Genomic DNA, 14,041 nt, shown 5'->3' on the forward strand with positions numbered 1-14,041 from the left:
AAGAGATCTGATTCTAGAAACAGCTTGCTTGGCCCCAGGGCTAAATGACCCGGGAGTTCCATCTGAACCTGACTGATTCACTCAAGTCAAAGGAATGGTTTGCGGGCACAGCATGCACTGATTTACCAGCAAACAATTCCCAGAGCCAAGACACCTCAAGCCTATCCACAGCACCTTCTGGTACTCATATCCACTCGCCAAATTTCAAAAACAGGGTCGAACCCTGCTTTATAAAAGCTTCCTCACACTCCACCGTTTTACTCATAGCAAGACATCAGGCAGCCACGACGAGAGATGAAGCCGATCGACGACAAGAAAGACACGGTGACGATAAGAGCCGTGAGTCATGACGAAGAAGGAAGGAAGAGGGTGGAGAAGACGGAGCTGAATACTCATAACGTAGACACCGTTAAGTACGTGGAGAAGAAGCTGATGGACAAGGGGATACAGCGGATGGAGCGCCACCCGGCTGATGGAATTGGCATCAGGAAGCCGCCGCCCAAGGCGGCCGCGGAGGCAAGTACACGTGGGAAGGCCCGGGGAGATGGCCGAGAGCGAGATAGAGGCGGCGCCGGCGGCACTAGACGAGAAGGATCCTAACTACGTGGACGACGAGCGAGAGGAGAAGGATGTGGGTGATTTGGTGGTCGGCGAGGTTGATGTGGCAAAGGCGGCGGAAGAGGAGGAAGGTGTTGGCAGGCTGGAGGTTGATCCCCGCTTGAAGCCCAACTAACCAACTTAAATACCTTGTTTTTACCTTTTACTGCTTCGAGCTGCTTGTGTTTCTGTGTGGTTTGAACTTTGAACTCATAACTATCATCAATGCAAATTGTTAAAGTTTCCGATTTTCTCTCGGGGAAAATTTTTTAGAGTGCAGTCCTTTGCTGTCCCTGACCTGGTCCTGAAGAGCTAATGCTGTAATAATAATACAATTATGCAACTGAAGCTAAACTTCCTTTTTCTTTTTGGAAAAAAAAAGAAGAAGCAAAAGATGGTTGAAGCCAGAAGGAAAACTTAACTAGAGCGTGGACAAGAATCAAAGGAAAGAATTGTTTAACCCTCCTTTTCCAATGATACTATTGTTTCGTACCATTATGGAAGGAGGTTCAGGTAAAATATGCACTTCCTCTTCGCTCCCCAAGAATCAAAGGAAAGAATTGTTTAACCCTCCTTTTCCAATGATACTATTGTTTCGTACCATTGTGGAAGAAGATTCAGGTGAAATATGCACTTCCTCTTCGCTCCCCGGAGATGTGTTTGAGTTGAACTTTTGAACTTCCTAATTGCAGGCCAGCATGTTTCGTATCTGCATAATCATTAAACTGCAAGAACTTGATTCAGTCCCGATGAGCAAAAGGTCAGGGATGACCTTTCTGGAGCCCAAGTCGCAGACCAAGCGTCAGCCTCTACCTGTGCCCCATGTTTCTACCTTGTGAACATTGCTCTTCCTCGGAGATTGAGGAAACCCCACTATCCACCTACCATTATCTGAGCACTCCACCGCAACGGGCTTTTGCGAGTGACGATGATGTTACTGAGCTATCGCCATTAAGCTTTGACCCCGTTAGGAGGGGAAGGTTGCCAATTGAGTAATTAACTGAAGCTGAAGAGAAACCGTGTGAGTTGATTTTTTCATTCCCCCGATAATGGGGCTGACGCAGAAACCGTATTTTTTGGCCCAAAAGCGTTTTTTTTTCTAAAGCATAAATACAGACACCTCTTTCGGTCGGGATTTGAATTTTGGTTCATTGTAGTGTTTCTGCTGGCGTTGAATTTGCATTCGAATAGTTGTCATGACAAAAACCACGTGGAGAGGGAAGGGGTTGAAGTTACTGTTCCGTTAGCATTGGGATCGCAGGCCTGCGTCTGTTATTGAAAATAAGAACAAGTCCAATATTTAAATAATGGGCTTTCACATTTGTGGTCTTTTTTTGGGGGGGGGGGTTAGCCCAATACCATCAACGAGTCAATGAGGACGATGGTCCCATTTTCCCTCTTTGTGGTTCTTTATCTCTTGATCAAATCTACAAGACTATAGCCAAATATTTACCAAAAAAGCAAACACTCTATAACCAAATATCTCGGCCATGAGCATGTTACATTAATTGTCTCGGGTCCCTGGTCACTGTTACTCATCGTTCCAAGGGACAACGTCTTCAATGTCCCCTGGGATTGATTCTCCCGTAAGGACATACGATATAACCCCTTAAGCGAAAACAATCGAATTAGAGGCACACATGCGATTCGTTTAATGTGGACAGATTTTCACGAGCTAAAATGATGAGATGCTTCCCGGATGCCCCTACTGTTCCATTAAATTGCACATATCTAAATGATTTATTCATTGAAATGGCAGGCCACCTTAAACTCTGTTAATAATTTTTTTTATGCTTAATCAAAATGGATACGATCACCCAATAAACAAAGAGGTAGGCTCAAACTTGTGCGTTTTCTTTCTTGATCTTCTCTAATCGCAATGTCATTTTCTAGCTATGTGGACCGTTTGAGGGCATGAGCAGAATGTCTAGTGTAGTAGAAGCATCACCGTCGAGGATGGTTAAGTCGGTGGATGTATGATTCGTTTAAGTTCCTCGGATATCACAATACTCAGTTTGAGGTGAGATTTCCATTACATGATAGCCATAGGGGTCGCTGTTCCTACTTCAGTCGACCTAAAACTTGTAGTGGAAGGACTTTGAACGGTTTACGGTAAAACGACCTGTCGCCTGCTCTTTTTAGTCTTCGTATTTCTTCTGACTATCTGAGATGTCCTGGGCTTTTCAGTGCGGTTATTGTGTCATTAAGCGCTTCTAACTAAAGCTCAATAATGGAAATTCTTAAACGTTAGCACCGAATTGCTTCAACGTATTTATGCAACACTTATTAAAAGGCGAATCTAACTAGCTCGCACTTTTGAACGTTAAACCATGTCCTCTTTCTAGCTGCTTTATTTTATTTGAGCTAACACACATTGTCAGTAAATTCTTGAAAGAAAATATAAAATGAAAATTGAACAATATAGAAGGTTACTATTCTATCATGCCATCACATCTGATATCACGGTAGGATGGAAAAAAGTGGTTCTAATTTGTCAAGAAGACGTTACATGATGAGGTTTGGATAGAGCAACTAAAAAACAAAATAAAAAATTACGCTTTATTAAACACAAGTAAAAACCCAAACGCAACCAAATCATTCACAAAAAAACAAAATTCAAGCAAGGAAAGGGGTCTCTTGTTTGACAGAAAAATATATTCGTGATAAACAGATAAGTGTATATCTCACCTCTCCCCTATCTTGTCCGTCTCTTAGAAATTCATTTTTCGTACAGAAGATTCAAACCGCTAGCATGATGATCAGTTATAGCAATCCGTGTCTATATTCTCCTTAAAACAGAGTAAAAATACTATAAGTTTTTTTTAAAAAAGAAATAGAGACCAGAGGTGGTTGCGATATTTGGCAACGGCAGAGGAAAAAGAAAAACAACACAAGATGGATATTGGTATTATAGCAACATAATTTTATTGGCAGTGTGAATTACATAATAAAATCAATGACATAATGAGTGTGGCTTCGTGACCACATATATTTGAATTGCATGCAGATGATAATTGTCAACTAAGGAGTCTGTGTGTGATCATTGTGGATATGATTAGCTAAAGCATCTGTGTTTAATTGGATCATTACCTGGCAGTTTCCTTGGCCAACAAACGACCACAGTAATGATAAACCATGCCGAAAATTATAATGGTGAAAAGGGTCCTTCCATAAAGAATCCAAAGAAAAACACATTACTCTAGAATTGTCCCACCAGCTTTCTGTACTTAACAATACGTGTGTATATATGTATGTTCATGTTATATCAAAAGCTTCTGCATTTTTATTTTTTCAAAGCAAAGTAGTCTGGTTAAGCAGGCAAATTGAGCTTATAAGAGAAGAGTCTGTATATACATGTCAAGTAAATGATGTAATGATTAAAATAATTACTGATCCGAACATGGCAACTGCTTATAATAGCAGGCCAAAAAAGAATAATGTATTTGAACTGACAATTTATTACACCTTTCGGTGCATAATTTTTCCGTAATAATTTTTTTCCCACTTCGAACACGGTACGCACCCGGAGCAATGGCACTATCGGTGTTATTCCTGAAGAATACAGAGGAGTCAACACTGTGAAGAAGAAGAAGACCTGTGGACAAGCTTAGGGTTGAAGTATAACTAGAGTGGAATAAGGTGGAATGTCCAATCTTACAATGACATGTGCAGGCACACTAAAAGCATATTGCAGAGGATATCTAGAAAGCTCACCACCCATTATACCCAACCCAGCAGCCCTACTCGGTGTCTCTGTACTACTAAATGATTTGGAGACAAAATAGATGCACCATCATAACCCATGTGTTATTTTCCATGGTATATCAGTAGGTGCTCCACGAAACCAACTTTTAGCTTCCATCTCTACCTGCCCCATCTTAACATTTTGTTAGAAGAAGCTAACACAGCAGTATCTTTTCTTCTTCAATGTACGAATCTGGAATTGTAAATGTAATTCCATATATAGTTGGACATTTGATTATAGAATCGATCCATGAGGGATCTATTTCTGCTTTTGAAAAGGAAAAAAAGTAACGTGCTTCCTTCTGTTGGAGCATTGTACGTGGAGTAAAGATCCCTTGTTAATTCTGGCTTCTTCTTCACACTTTTATAAGTGAGTTTTAACAGCTGAAATACGTATATTTTCTGGGGACGCTTTTCTTCGCCTGCAAGACAAAGAAACATGAAGGGATCACCAAAAATCATGTTTCGAAATGGTAAGGATGGATGAATAACAGCACTGTGTAAATGATTCACTGGTTGAAGTTTTGATCTTAATTAGCGGTTTGTCCTTAATGCCATTGATTGCACAGCATACATTTATGTTGACCGATGCTTGAATATTATTAGGTGGGGATTAAGAAAGATTTGTGACAACTAGCTATTTTATAATAATATCATCACTAACGTGTTCATTAGGTACAAAAAGGTTCACTTTGTAATCACCTAGCAAGCTGCAATTAATTGTTTTTGTCACCGAAATTTTACCAGTGAAGAAATCCAACGATGGTTCATAATACAGATAAATTTTCGTTACATTTGTCTGTACGACGGGGTGTTAAAATAATAAGAGGATGTAAGATAAGATTAATGAGCATAGCCAAGGTAGTCCATGATTAATAATGATGAACAGGATGAAATTTAAGTTTACTTTTAATAATGAAATCAACACGCTGATTAAGAATTCTATTTATATATAATTTGACCACATGCCCGAGTTTTAGGTGAAGATTTAGAAAGATATGTTACCAGTGATTATGATCGTTTATAATATCCTGCAACAGCCCCCAGTTTGCTCTCCTTACGTAAGCTACAGTGCAAACTCCAAGAGGCCTGGTTTTTTGTAATTGGTAATCGCGTCCTCTAAATTCTTTCGCCTAATATATATGTAAAATAAGTCATGGGAGTAACATTGACAAATGATTCCTTTTTTTTGTTTCGTGGGTGATTATTCCCCTTGTACTTAAATTGAATGATGCTGGCAGAGGGGAAAAGAATATTAGGTATGAAAATGATTGAATTATGTAATAGATTGACAGCATAACTAGGTTAATTATTAATTAGCGCGGAGCAATTTTGTGCTCTAGCCCCAGCAATAACCGTCGAGATTTTCACGATTTGATTTTGTCTAATTCTGATCAAATTATACCATATTAACTATAACCTCAGCTTTATGGGGCCACTAAACCACAAGTGAGGTGGCCTCTTTATCGAAATTCTATGAAATTATTATGCCAAACAAGTTATCATCCCGTTGGACATTCAAAAAAAAAAAAAAATCTACCAGGCGCGACGAAATATTACGTTTACGGAAGTCATGTAAATCAGCAAATGAGACAATAACAAGGGCAAACGGGTAAATGGACTTCTCCGCTTGCTCGTTCGTTTCTTACTTCTTCGCATTTCTTTTTCTTGCCTTTGTTCCATCAGTTGAATTGATTATGCTGATCAGCAGTGACAATATATATATATATATATATATATATATAGATAATATACTCCAAAGATTTCAGAATGTATGATTTGATCGTTGGGCAGAGTTCGAGCGCCGACGTTTTCAAAACATGTTAATTAGGAATAGAATATAATGGAATAAAATATACAGCGAAATGGGAAAAAATATTTTTAATATAATCTTAAAAAATATAAGATGTGATCTTTTTTGTTATCTGACAGTAAAACATAAAATGTTACAATAAATCATACTATTTATAAGTAATTTATCTTACAAAGTAGTTTGGTTGATCTGATGCGGGCAATTTAGCCAGTTATTTAATGCGGAAGAGTTCCACAGAAAGCGATAAAGAACAGTGACAGTGTGGTGGCGGATTAAGGTGGGAGGCATGAGGAGCGGAAGGAAACATTATAAAAAGGGCGACGAGAGAGAAGATACCACCCAAGACACACGGCTCTTGCTAAAAAAACATTCTTTCATTCCTCGCCCGCTCTTTTCTCCCTATATATATATTTTTTAATGCTCTGATTTTCCTCTTTCGCGTTTCCTTTATTCTCTGCTTGCGCTCTTGTCAGTGTGGTGTTTTCCAGCTTCTGCTTCTCTTCTCGTCTGATGATAGAAGGTAGAGGCTGAGAAGGTTTTGACTTTCACTTCAGAAAGGTGAAAAGGCAGGCACGCAACCCCATTTGCTTTTCCGTGTTCCCCCTCATTGCTCACAGGTCCTTACTTTGAGATCTCCCACCGTTGTCCTCCTTGCTTCCTCGTGAGTCTTTGCTAGCTGGTGGGGCTCGGAGCAAAGATTACCTGACATTCCAGATCTACTTCCATTGTTTTGCTTGCCTCAGAAGCAAATAACAGCAGAGAAGAAGGGATATATTCCATCTTCTTGAGCAAAGCCTGTTCTTTTAAATCCTTCTCACTAGTGAGGCTTGGCTGCTCTGTAAGTTCGGTACAATATTTGTCATGGATCGGGTTTCATCCGCTACTACTCTACCGGATGCGATTCAAGGGGCCAGAGATGACATTGCCCTGCAGATTGGGTTGATTTGGAGTCAAATCAGAGCCCCATTGATCGTTCCGCTTCTGAGAATAGCGGTGGTTCTGTGCCTGATCATGTCGTTGTTGATGTTCATCGAGAGGGTGTACATGGGCATCGTTATCACCCTGGTGAAACTGTTTGGGCGAAAACCAGAGAAGCGTTACAAATGGGAGGCAATGAAGGACGACTTGGAGCTGGGCAACTCAGCTTATCCAATGGTGCTTGTTCAAATCCCAATGTACAACGAACGAGAGGTTCTCTGCATTAATTAACAACTTCTGGCCTCGTAATAAACAGAACACACATTGCTTAACCCTTGATATTCACTTCGATATGCTTGTTGTCATGTAAAATGCAGGTATATCATCTGTCCATTGGAGCAGCCTGTGGGCTTTCTTGGCCTTCGGATAGGATCATAATACAAGTTCTGGACGATTCCACCGACCCAGCGATTAAGGTAGGGAAAGGCATTTCTGTTTATGTATGTGCATGGAGAATTATTCAGTGGCTCCGAGAGGTGAAAAAGTAAATAATGCAGAGCTTGGTGGAGATGGAATGCGGGAGATGGGCGAGCAAAGGCATAAACATAAAGTACGAAGTAAGGGACAACAGAAACGGGTACAAAGCAGGGGCTCTGAAAGAAGGCATGAAGCGAAGTTACGTGAAGCAGTGCGACTACGTTGCCATTTTGGATGCAGATTTTCAACCGGAGCCTGATTTCCTGTGGCGCACCATCCCTTTCCTTGTCCACAATCCTCAACTCGCTCTTGTTCAGGCTCGCTGGAAGTTCGGTAAGTCGCCTTTTTCTACAGTTTCTGCTTGTAACTTCTGAAATTGCACATTGATTTTAGACGATTGTCGGTCGGCCATTTTTCCGTTTGGCTGGGGAGAGATAGGTCCCATCTCATCTAGTCATCTTTCAAATCACTCTAATTATAATTAGCCCAAGGTCAGTTGTCTTGGATTTAAATTTTAAACCACGTATGGGAGTATAATCACCTCTTCCTTTGGTGGGACCCTTTTTTATCCTCGCCTCCAAAGTCCAAATGAATAGTCGAATACACATATAAATCACACTTGCGACGTCTAAATTTAACTCACACGACGGGCACTTAAAAATTTGAATTCTTAAATATGTGAATATTAATTGATAATTTATATTTTTGAAGCAGTGATTAAAAAAATGTATTGGTATTTGAGTCGAACATAAGATTCTTTCCCCCCAGATAGTTTAGATAGGAGATATTTGATTCTTCTTGAGCAGGGCTGAGGATTGGATGAAAAACCTATCTTAGTGGAACTCGACAGTCATTAAATTTCATCTGATAATACAATATCAAATAACGGTACAACAATTAAAAAAAATGTTTTTCACCTGAACAAAAATAGTAATTCGTGCAAAACCCACAAGGCAATTGAGATTTGAGTTGCAAGTGATATTTTATTGTCCAACTTAGACTGGTATCGTTTTGTCTGGATCCCGTGGAAAGTCGGGGATTGTTGCAGTACAATCTGTGATGAAAAGTTTTCCACAAACTGAGAGACGATGAGTCCCCTGTATTTAGTGGTGGTCAACAGTCAGTACAGTTTATTTATAGCAGCAGCCATGATAATTTCCGTGGCCGAAAAGTCAGATACACTGGGCCAGCGCTTCACATGTGGGAAAGCAAAAATCAGATTTGGTTGGGAGCTTAGGATTAATAAATTAACGTTCAATGTCATCGGAAGTGAATAATTGAGACCAGAGACCAAGTTCTCTCGTGGAGAGTCTCCGGGCTTTCCCGTGTTTTGCGAGTGCCTTGCAAGATTTGCTAAAACGGGATAATTGATGAGGCCACAGTCCACTAACCATAAATAGCTTTTGCCGCCACATAGTAGTTGAAAAGCAGCCCCATACCTTGAATTATTCTAGCGGGCATCTAGGATTGAAATTTTCTGTGTTAGATGGATAACAAGCTTCTCTTCTTTTTTTTTTTGTCAGCAAATGGATGATAAGTTTTAAATACCCAAGAAAAAGAAGGTCAAGATATCTCGCAGCACTGAGCTTACCCTGATTTTGTTCAAAATATCTTCCTTTCACATCCAATGAATAAAAGATTTCGGGTTAAAAGAATAATATTAGACGAAGATAACTAATTAGGATGGAGGCCAATGCTATTCTTCATGCATCAAGCCAAATCAATTATTTTGTATACATTTTTAAATATAAATAATTATATGAATAATAACTCTAATATTGATGTGTTCGGAAAAAAAAAATAAACTGAGCTTCAGTAACACTTAGAAATAAGAAAAAGGAACGTGCGCGTCAAAGAAATAAATCGTCAGTCCAATGAAACAATGAAGCTGACGTGTCTCATGTCGCAGCAAATATATTTCTTATTTATTTCAGAAAATTCCAGTGGCAATACTTACATGTAGTAAGGGGGAAAAAGAAATGATGGGTATATAAAAAATAAAAAAACGATATTATACCAATTTCTAAAAAATTCAGGACAAGCTCATCATTATAGTTGAAAAATGTTAGAATTTATTATTTTCAGTCAAAATTGTTGGTTCAAGAGTCTCGAGAACCAAGTCAACTTTATGTTCTTTTCAGCATGACCATATTTAATTTTAGAATGCTCAGTAGAGTGCAAATTTTGCTTTTCAAAATTGTCATACGACAATGGTAGCTTGGCTAGCGAAGTTGAATGGTGACAGGAGAAGAAATATGAATGTAACAATGTTTTACTTTTTGCAGTGAATTCGGACGAGTGTATGATGACAAGAATGCAGGAGATGTCGCTGGATTATCATTTTACAGTGGAACAAGAAGTGGGATCTTCCACTTATGCCTTCTTCGGATTCAATGGTAATCCCAGGGCAAATATTTTACAATTCTGTTCTGTCACGATGATATGAAGTCACAGCCAGTTCTGTGGTCTTATAACGATGCAGGGACTGCGGGAGTGTGGAGAATCTCAGCTCTGAACGAGGCCGGTGGCTGGAAAGGATAGGACCACTGTGGAAGATATGGACCTCGCTGTGAGGGCCAGTCTCAAAGGGTGGAAATTCCTCTACTTAGGCAATTTACAGGTTCACATCTCAACACTAATATTTCTCCGTTTGTGAAAATTCTTCCTCTTTGACCCGGGTGATACATATGGCCTCAGGTTTTAAAAACGAACTGCCAAGCACTTTCAAGGCGTATCGTTACCAGCAGCATCGCTGGTCTTGCGGTCCGGCCAATCTTTTCAGGAAAATGGCGTGGGATATTATGACCAACAAGGTATGCATTGTTGCCTGCTTGTAATATCAGAAATGCAAAGTATCAATGCTGTCTTGTTCTGTTCACCCACTTCGTTCATTTATATGCTGCAGAAGGTGTCCTTGTGGAAGAAGATACATGTGATCTACAGCTTCTTTTTTGTTCGCAAAGTTATAGCCCACCTCAACACATTCATATTCTATTGCGTAGTATTGCCCGCAACCGTCGTCGTGCCTGAGGTCGTGGTCCCCAAGTGGGGAGCTGTATATATACCTTCCATCATCACCCTTCTTAATGCAGTGGGAACTCCGAGGTCTTCGTTTCTTTCAACTCCTCTTTCATTCTCGGTTATGACAGGATAGTGTGCTTGGGGTTTGGAGTTTACCTCTTCTTCTGTGGCTGCTACGATTTCCTGTTTGGGAAAAACCATTACTTCATATTCCTTTATATACAAGCAGTTGCCTTCTTCATCATGGCGTTTGGATATGTTGGCACCTTTGTTCCCAACTCGTAGAAAGGATGAACTTTGCGACATGAAGTGATCTTCACTTGGCAGTTTCAGTGACCGTGTCTTCGTCATCTCAGGACTGTGATATATTCTGTTTCTAGCAAGTTCTGGCGGATGGAGTATGGTAGAATAAGAAAGGATGGTGATTCTTCAAGGATACAAGTCCATAAATAGCCGTGCCTCAGAAGTGTTAGTTTTCCTGTGAATATTGAATATCCAGACACGATAAGAAATTACAAGTGTTCTTCCCCATATGAAGTATACAGAAAAAGGATCTCAAAAGAGTTAAACGGCATTAATCCTCAGCAGGCGAAGCAGCTTTGATTGGATGGATGGGGAGATTTTGCAGCTCTTAATTTTCGTTTGGTACTTTACTCTTAATATGCCCCTTCTTTCCTTTGTATCTTCTACAAATAAACCATTTCAGCAATACGAAACAGTTCCGTAATGGATATTCAACTCTCACTCGGGCCGTGTTACTGTTAAATACTTAAATTGGCATTGGGAACTCAGTCTTTGGATCGCATGGGCGAATGTTCGTAGTTTAGACAGTAAGATCCACATTTAGAATAAAAACATCAGTTTGTTCCTTTTCCTTCAGTAAGCTTGGGAATCCTCGCCTCCATAACTAAAATTGAACTCAGTTACCGCCACATCTCAGGTAATACCGGCCAAAGGATTTGAACGTCCTCGTTTCTTCCCTGTTTCTGTTTTTCAAAATTGAAAAATAGCTATATTTGCTAAAATGATAAAAATATAGAATATATGTATGTGGGCGGCAGGAAGCTGGTCACAACGCGCCCAAACTTATTGGGAAAGAGAACAGTTTTGGAGGCTTCTTTCGTTCTTAAAGAATTATTTACTACATGCGATTGACGAAAGCCTTCGTACAAGCAGGTTTGCCCGAGAGGTTAAGGGGGAAGACTTAAGATCTTCTGCACATAAGTACGCGTGGGTTCGAACCCCACAGCCTGCACTTTTATTTTTCGATACAGTAGCCAACTCATCACATTTGTATCTCCCTTTTCACGGTAGAATCCGTCTAAAGGGAAGGACAAATTTTACAGCATCTTTTTTAGGTTGTCTAAAATCTACAAGTAAAATCACGAATACGGATGGATAACTTGGGATGTTTGTTTTTTATCATGTTTCTTAACCAAACAAGAGATAAAGGCTACTTCAGAAGACGAGTCATCTAACCTGATAAAGGTTGGACAATCACATAGGACATCTGATCTACCTCCAGCTTCCTTTACTGTGAGTTGTGCCTCAGCTCGGATCTCAAATTCCATCGATGCCTCATGTCCAATTTCAAACCTTTTAAGCTCATTAGTTGCAAGGGGGTTGATATCTGCCAAGTCGGGAGTCATCTTCACCAGTTGCTTCTGTTTCTCGTTCTTCAGCTGTCCATGTATCATCAACTGGAGATGAGGTAGATGTTTCATTATCACAGTCAACCACCGCAGAAGTAAGAAACCTCACTGGCTTGGAGTTTAAGCCTGATGTAATCCGACGATTTAATCTGTGATCAGCGAACTATGGGATGATCTTTCGCATCAGTGCAGCACTTGTCGCCTTAGGCTTAGACATCAGGAACAATTTAATGGACACTGGGTATGGCATGCCACCAGGGAAAAGGAACAAAATGGTTTAATTCAGGCATCAAGAAGATGGTATGTGCAGTCAAGTGAGTGGATTGCTGGCAAGGTTGAATATTCAACAGAATCTGAGTCTACCAATTCTGTAGACGCATCCCGTGAGAAAGCAGACAAGACTGAACTGGATGGTGGATACAATGGTTCCATCAAATGAAAGTCAATGCTTGTGTGTGTTCTGTGGCGAGCTATTTGAAGATGTTTAGTGTTGGGAAAGGGATGAGTGGATGTTCAAGGGGGCTGCTTACCTGACCAACTCAGACAATGATGTTGAGAGGGCCGGTAGAAATACACAACTGCCTGGGGTCCCATTATCCATGCAAAGTGTATGTTTACCGAAGGCCTTAATAATCAGTGTCCCACAGATGGTAATGCTAACAGTCTGATTTAAAGGTTTTTTCTCTTGTAAAGCAAAGGAGGTTGAGCCCCCCATGATCCGACGTAAACAAGTGGGCAACATAATGGATATCACCATGTGATGTTTAAATAGAGCTCCATTCTGTCCATTTAAGAAACGGGCTCGACATTACCGGCCATGTTCTAATAACATTATTAACGGTTCTTTTTTTATATCAGCCATCTTCCTTTTGAAAGTTTGATATTTCCTCGTCAATTGCTTATTCAACCTGAATACGATTTGTTGGGTAATTGATAGTGCTTGTTTCATTTTAGCAGGAACAGCTTTAAAACTTTTAGTGCAAATCATCTGAGACTGGGTGGACGGTGGTGTTCTTGAAGCTTACAGGGGGGTGCCAGGCTTGGTATCTCCAAAGCTTTTTAAATGACATGTCACTCTATAACTGGTCTTGTCACCAAACAAATTTTGTGCTTTATCATGTCAAAAGTATCTCTTAGTATCTCAATCAATCAAACTCGTCTTTCCTTATGAGTATAGAGATGACGGATGTGAAGCCTGGCTTCGATTGATGGGTTCCAAACGCAGCTTTTTAGCGCCACATAACTGATGAAAGACTCAATCATAGATTTCACGGCCGACGACTGCCGCTATGTGACGTTCTCCCAAATTGCAGCCACTATTCCTCCCTGGAAGCAAGAGCAGGAAATGGCCAGGACCTGTACTATGGCTATTATTTTAAAAACAAATTGCTGACAAAATAGTGAGAAGTTTCCAAGGCACATGACGGCAGAAGCTACGCGTGAGAGATATGCAGAAATAATAACGAAGATTTAGATCACATCCTCAGAAGATTCATCCCTGTCAGCTACCACTGCTGGCATCTTGTAGTGCCACATCACTCCCTCGCCTCGCCGTCCTTCCCATGACGTATATATCCTGTGAATACAAAATAATTTCCATATAATATTTATATGTGTGATGTGTCCAAGAGTGCTAGGTGGGGTTCCGAATAATTGCATTAAAAAACAACCGGACAATCTGATGCACGCCTCTTTCCGTCGACAATTAACCACATAGAATTCAGGTTCTGTTGTCACGTATTTGCATATGCTGATGTGCATATTTTGTGGACATTCAACTCACTGATTATTATTTTAGAAAATGGTTTCTCGACGGTGG

At 40.2% G+C, this 14,041-nt stretch overlaps 1 protein-coding gene, 1 non-coding gene and 1 pseudogene across 2 annotated transcripts; all 3 read left to right on the top strand.

Moving 5' to 3' along the window:
• The first annotated feature begins 174 nt into the window (after positions 1-174).
• On the top strand, positions 175-976 carry LOC114745929 (uncharacterized). The gene is given in 3 exon segments (XM_028934103.1): positions 175-502; positions 505-537; positions 540-976. Coding segments are annotated over 3 exon segments (435 nt in total). The 5' UTR covers positions 175-294; the 3' UTR covers positions 734-976.
• Positions 977-6,632: 5,656 nt separating this feature from the next.
• On the top strand, positions 6,633-11,232 carry LOC114745986 (glucomannan 4-beta-mannosyltransferase 9-like; annotated as a pseudogene).
• Positions 11,233-11,742: 510 nt separating this feature from the next.
• TRNAL-UAA (transfer RNA leucine (anticodon UAA)) lies at positions 11,743-11,825 on the top strand. The gene has a single exon. It is a non-coding gene; the product is annotated as a tRNA-Leu (tRNA).
• The last annotated feature ends 2,216 nt before the right edge of the window (positions 11,826-14,041 follow it).

The sequence above is a fragment of the Neltuma alba genome, unplaced genomic scaffold, assembly GCF_004799145.2.
Source record: "Neltuma alba isolate B1F8T4 unplaced genomic scaffold, ASM479914v2 tig00004862_pilon, whole genome shotgun sequence".
In the NCBI taxonomy this organism is placed as follows: Eukaryota; Viridiplantae; Streptophyta; class Magnoliopsida; order Fabales; family Fabaceae; genus Neltuma; species Neltuma alba.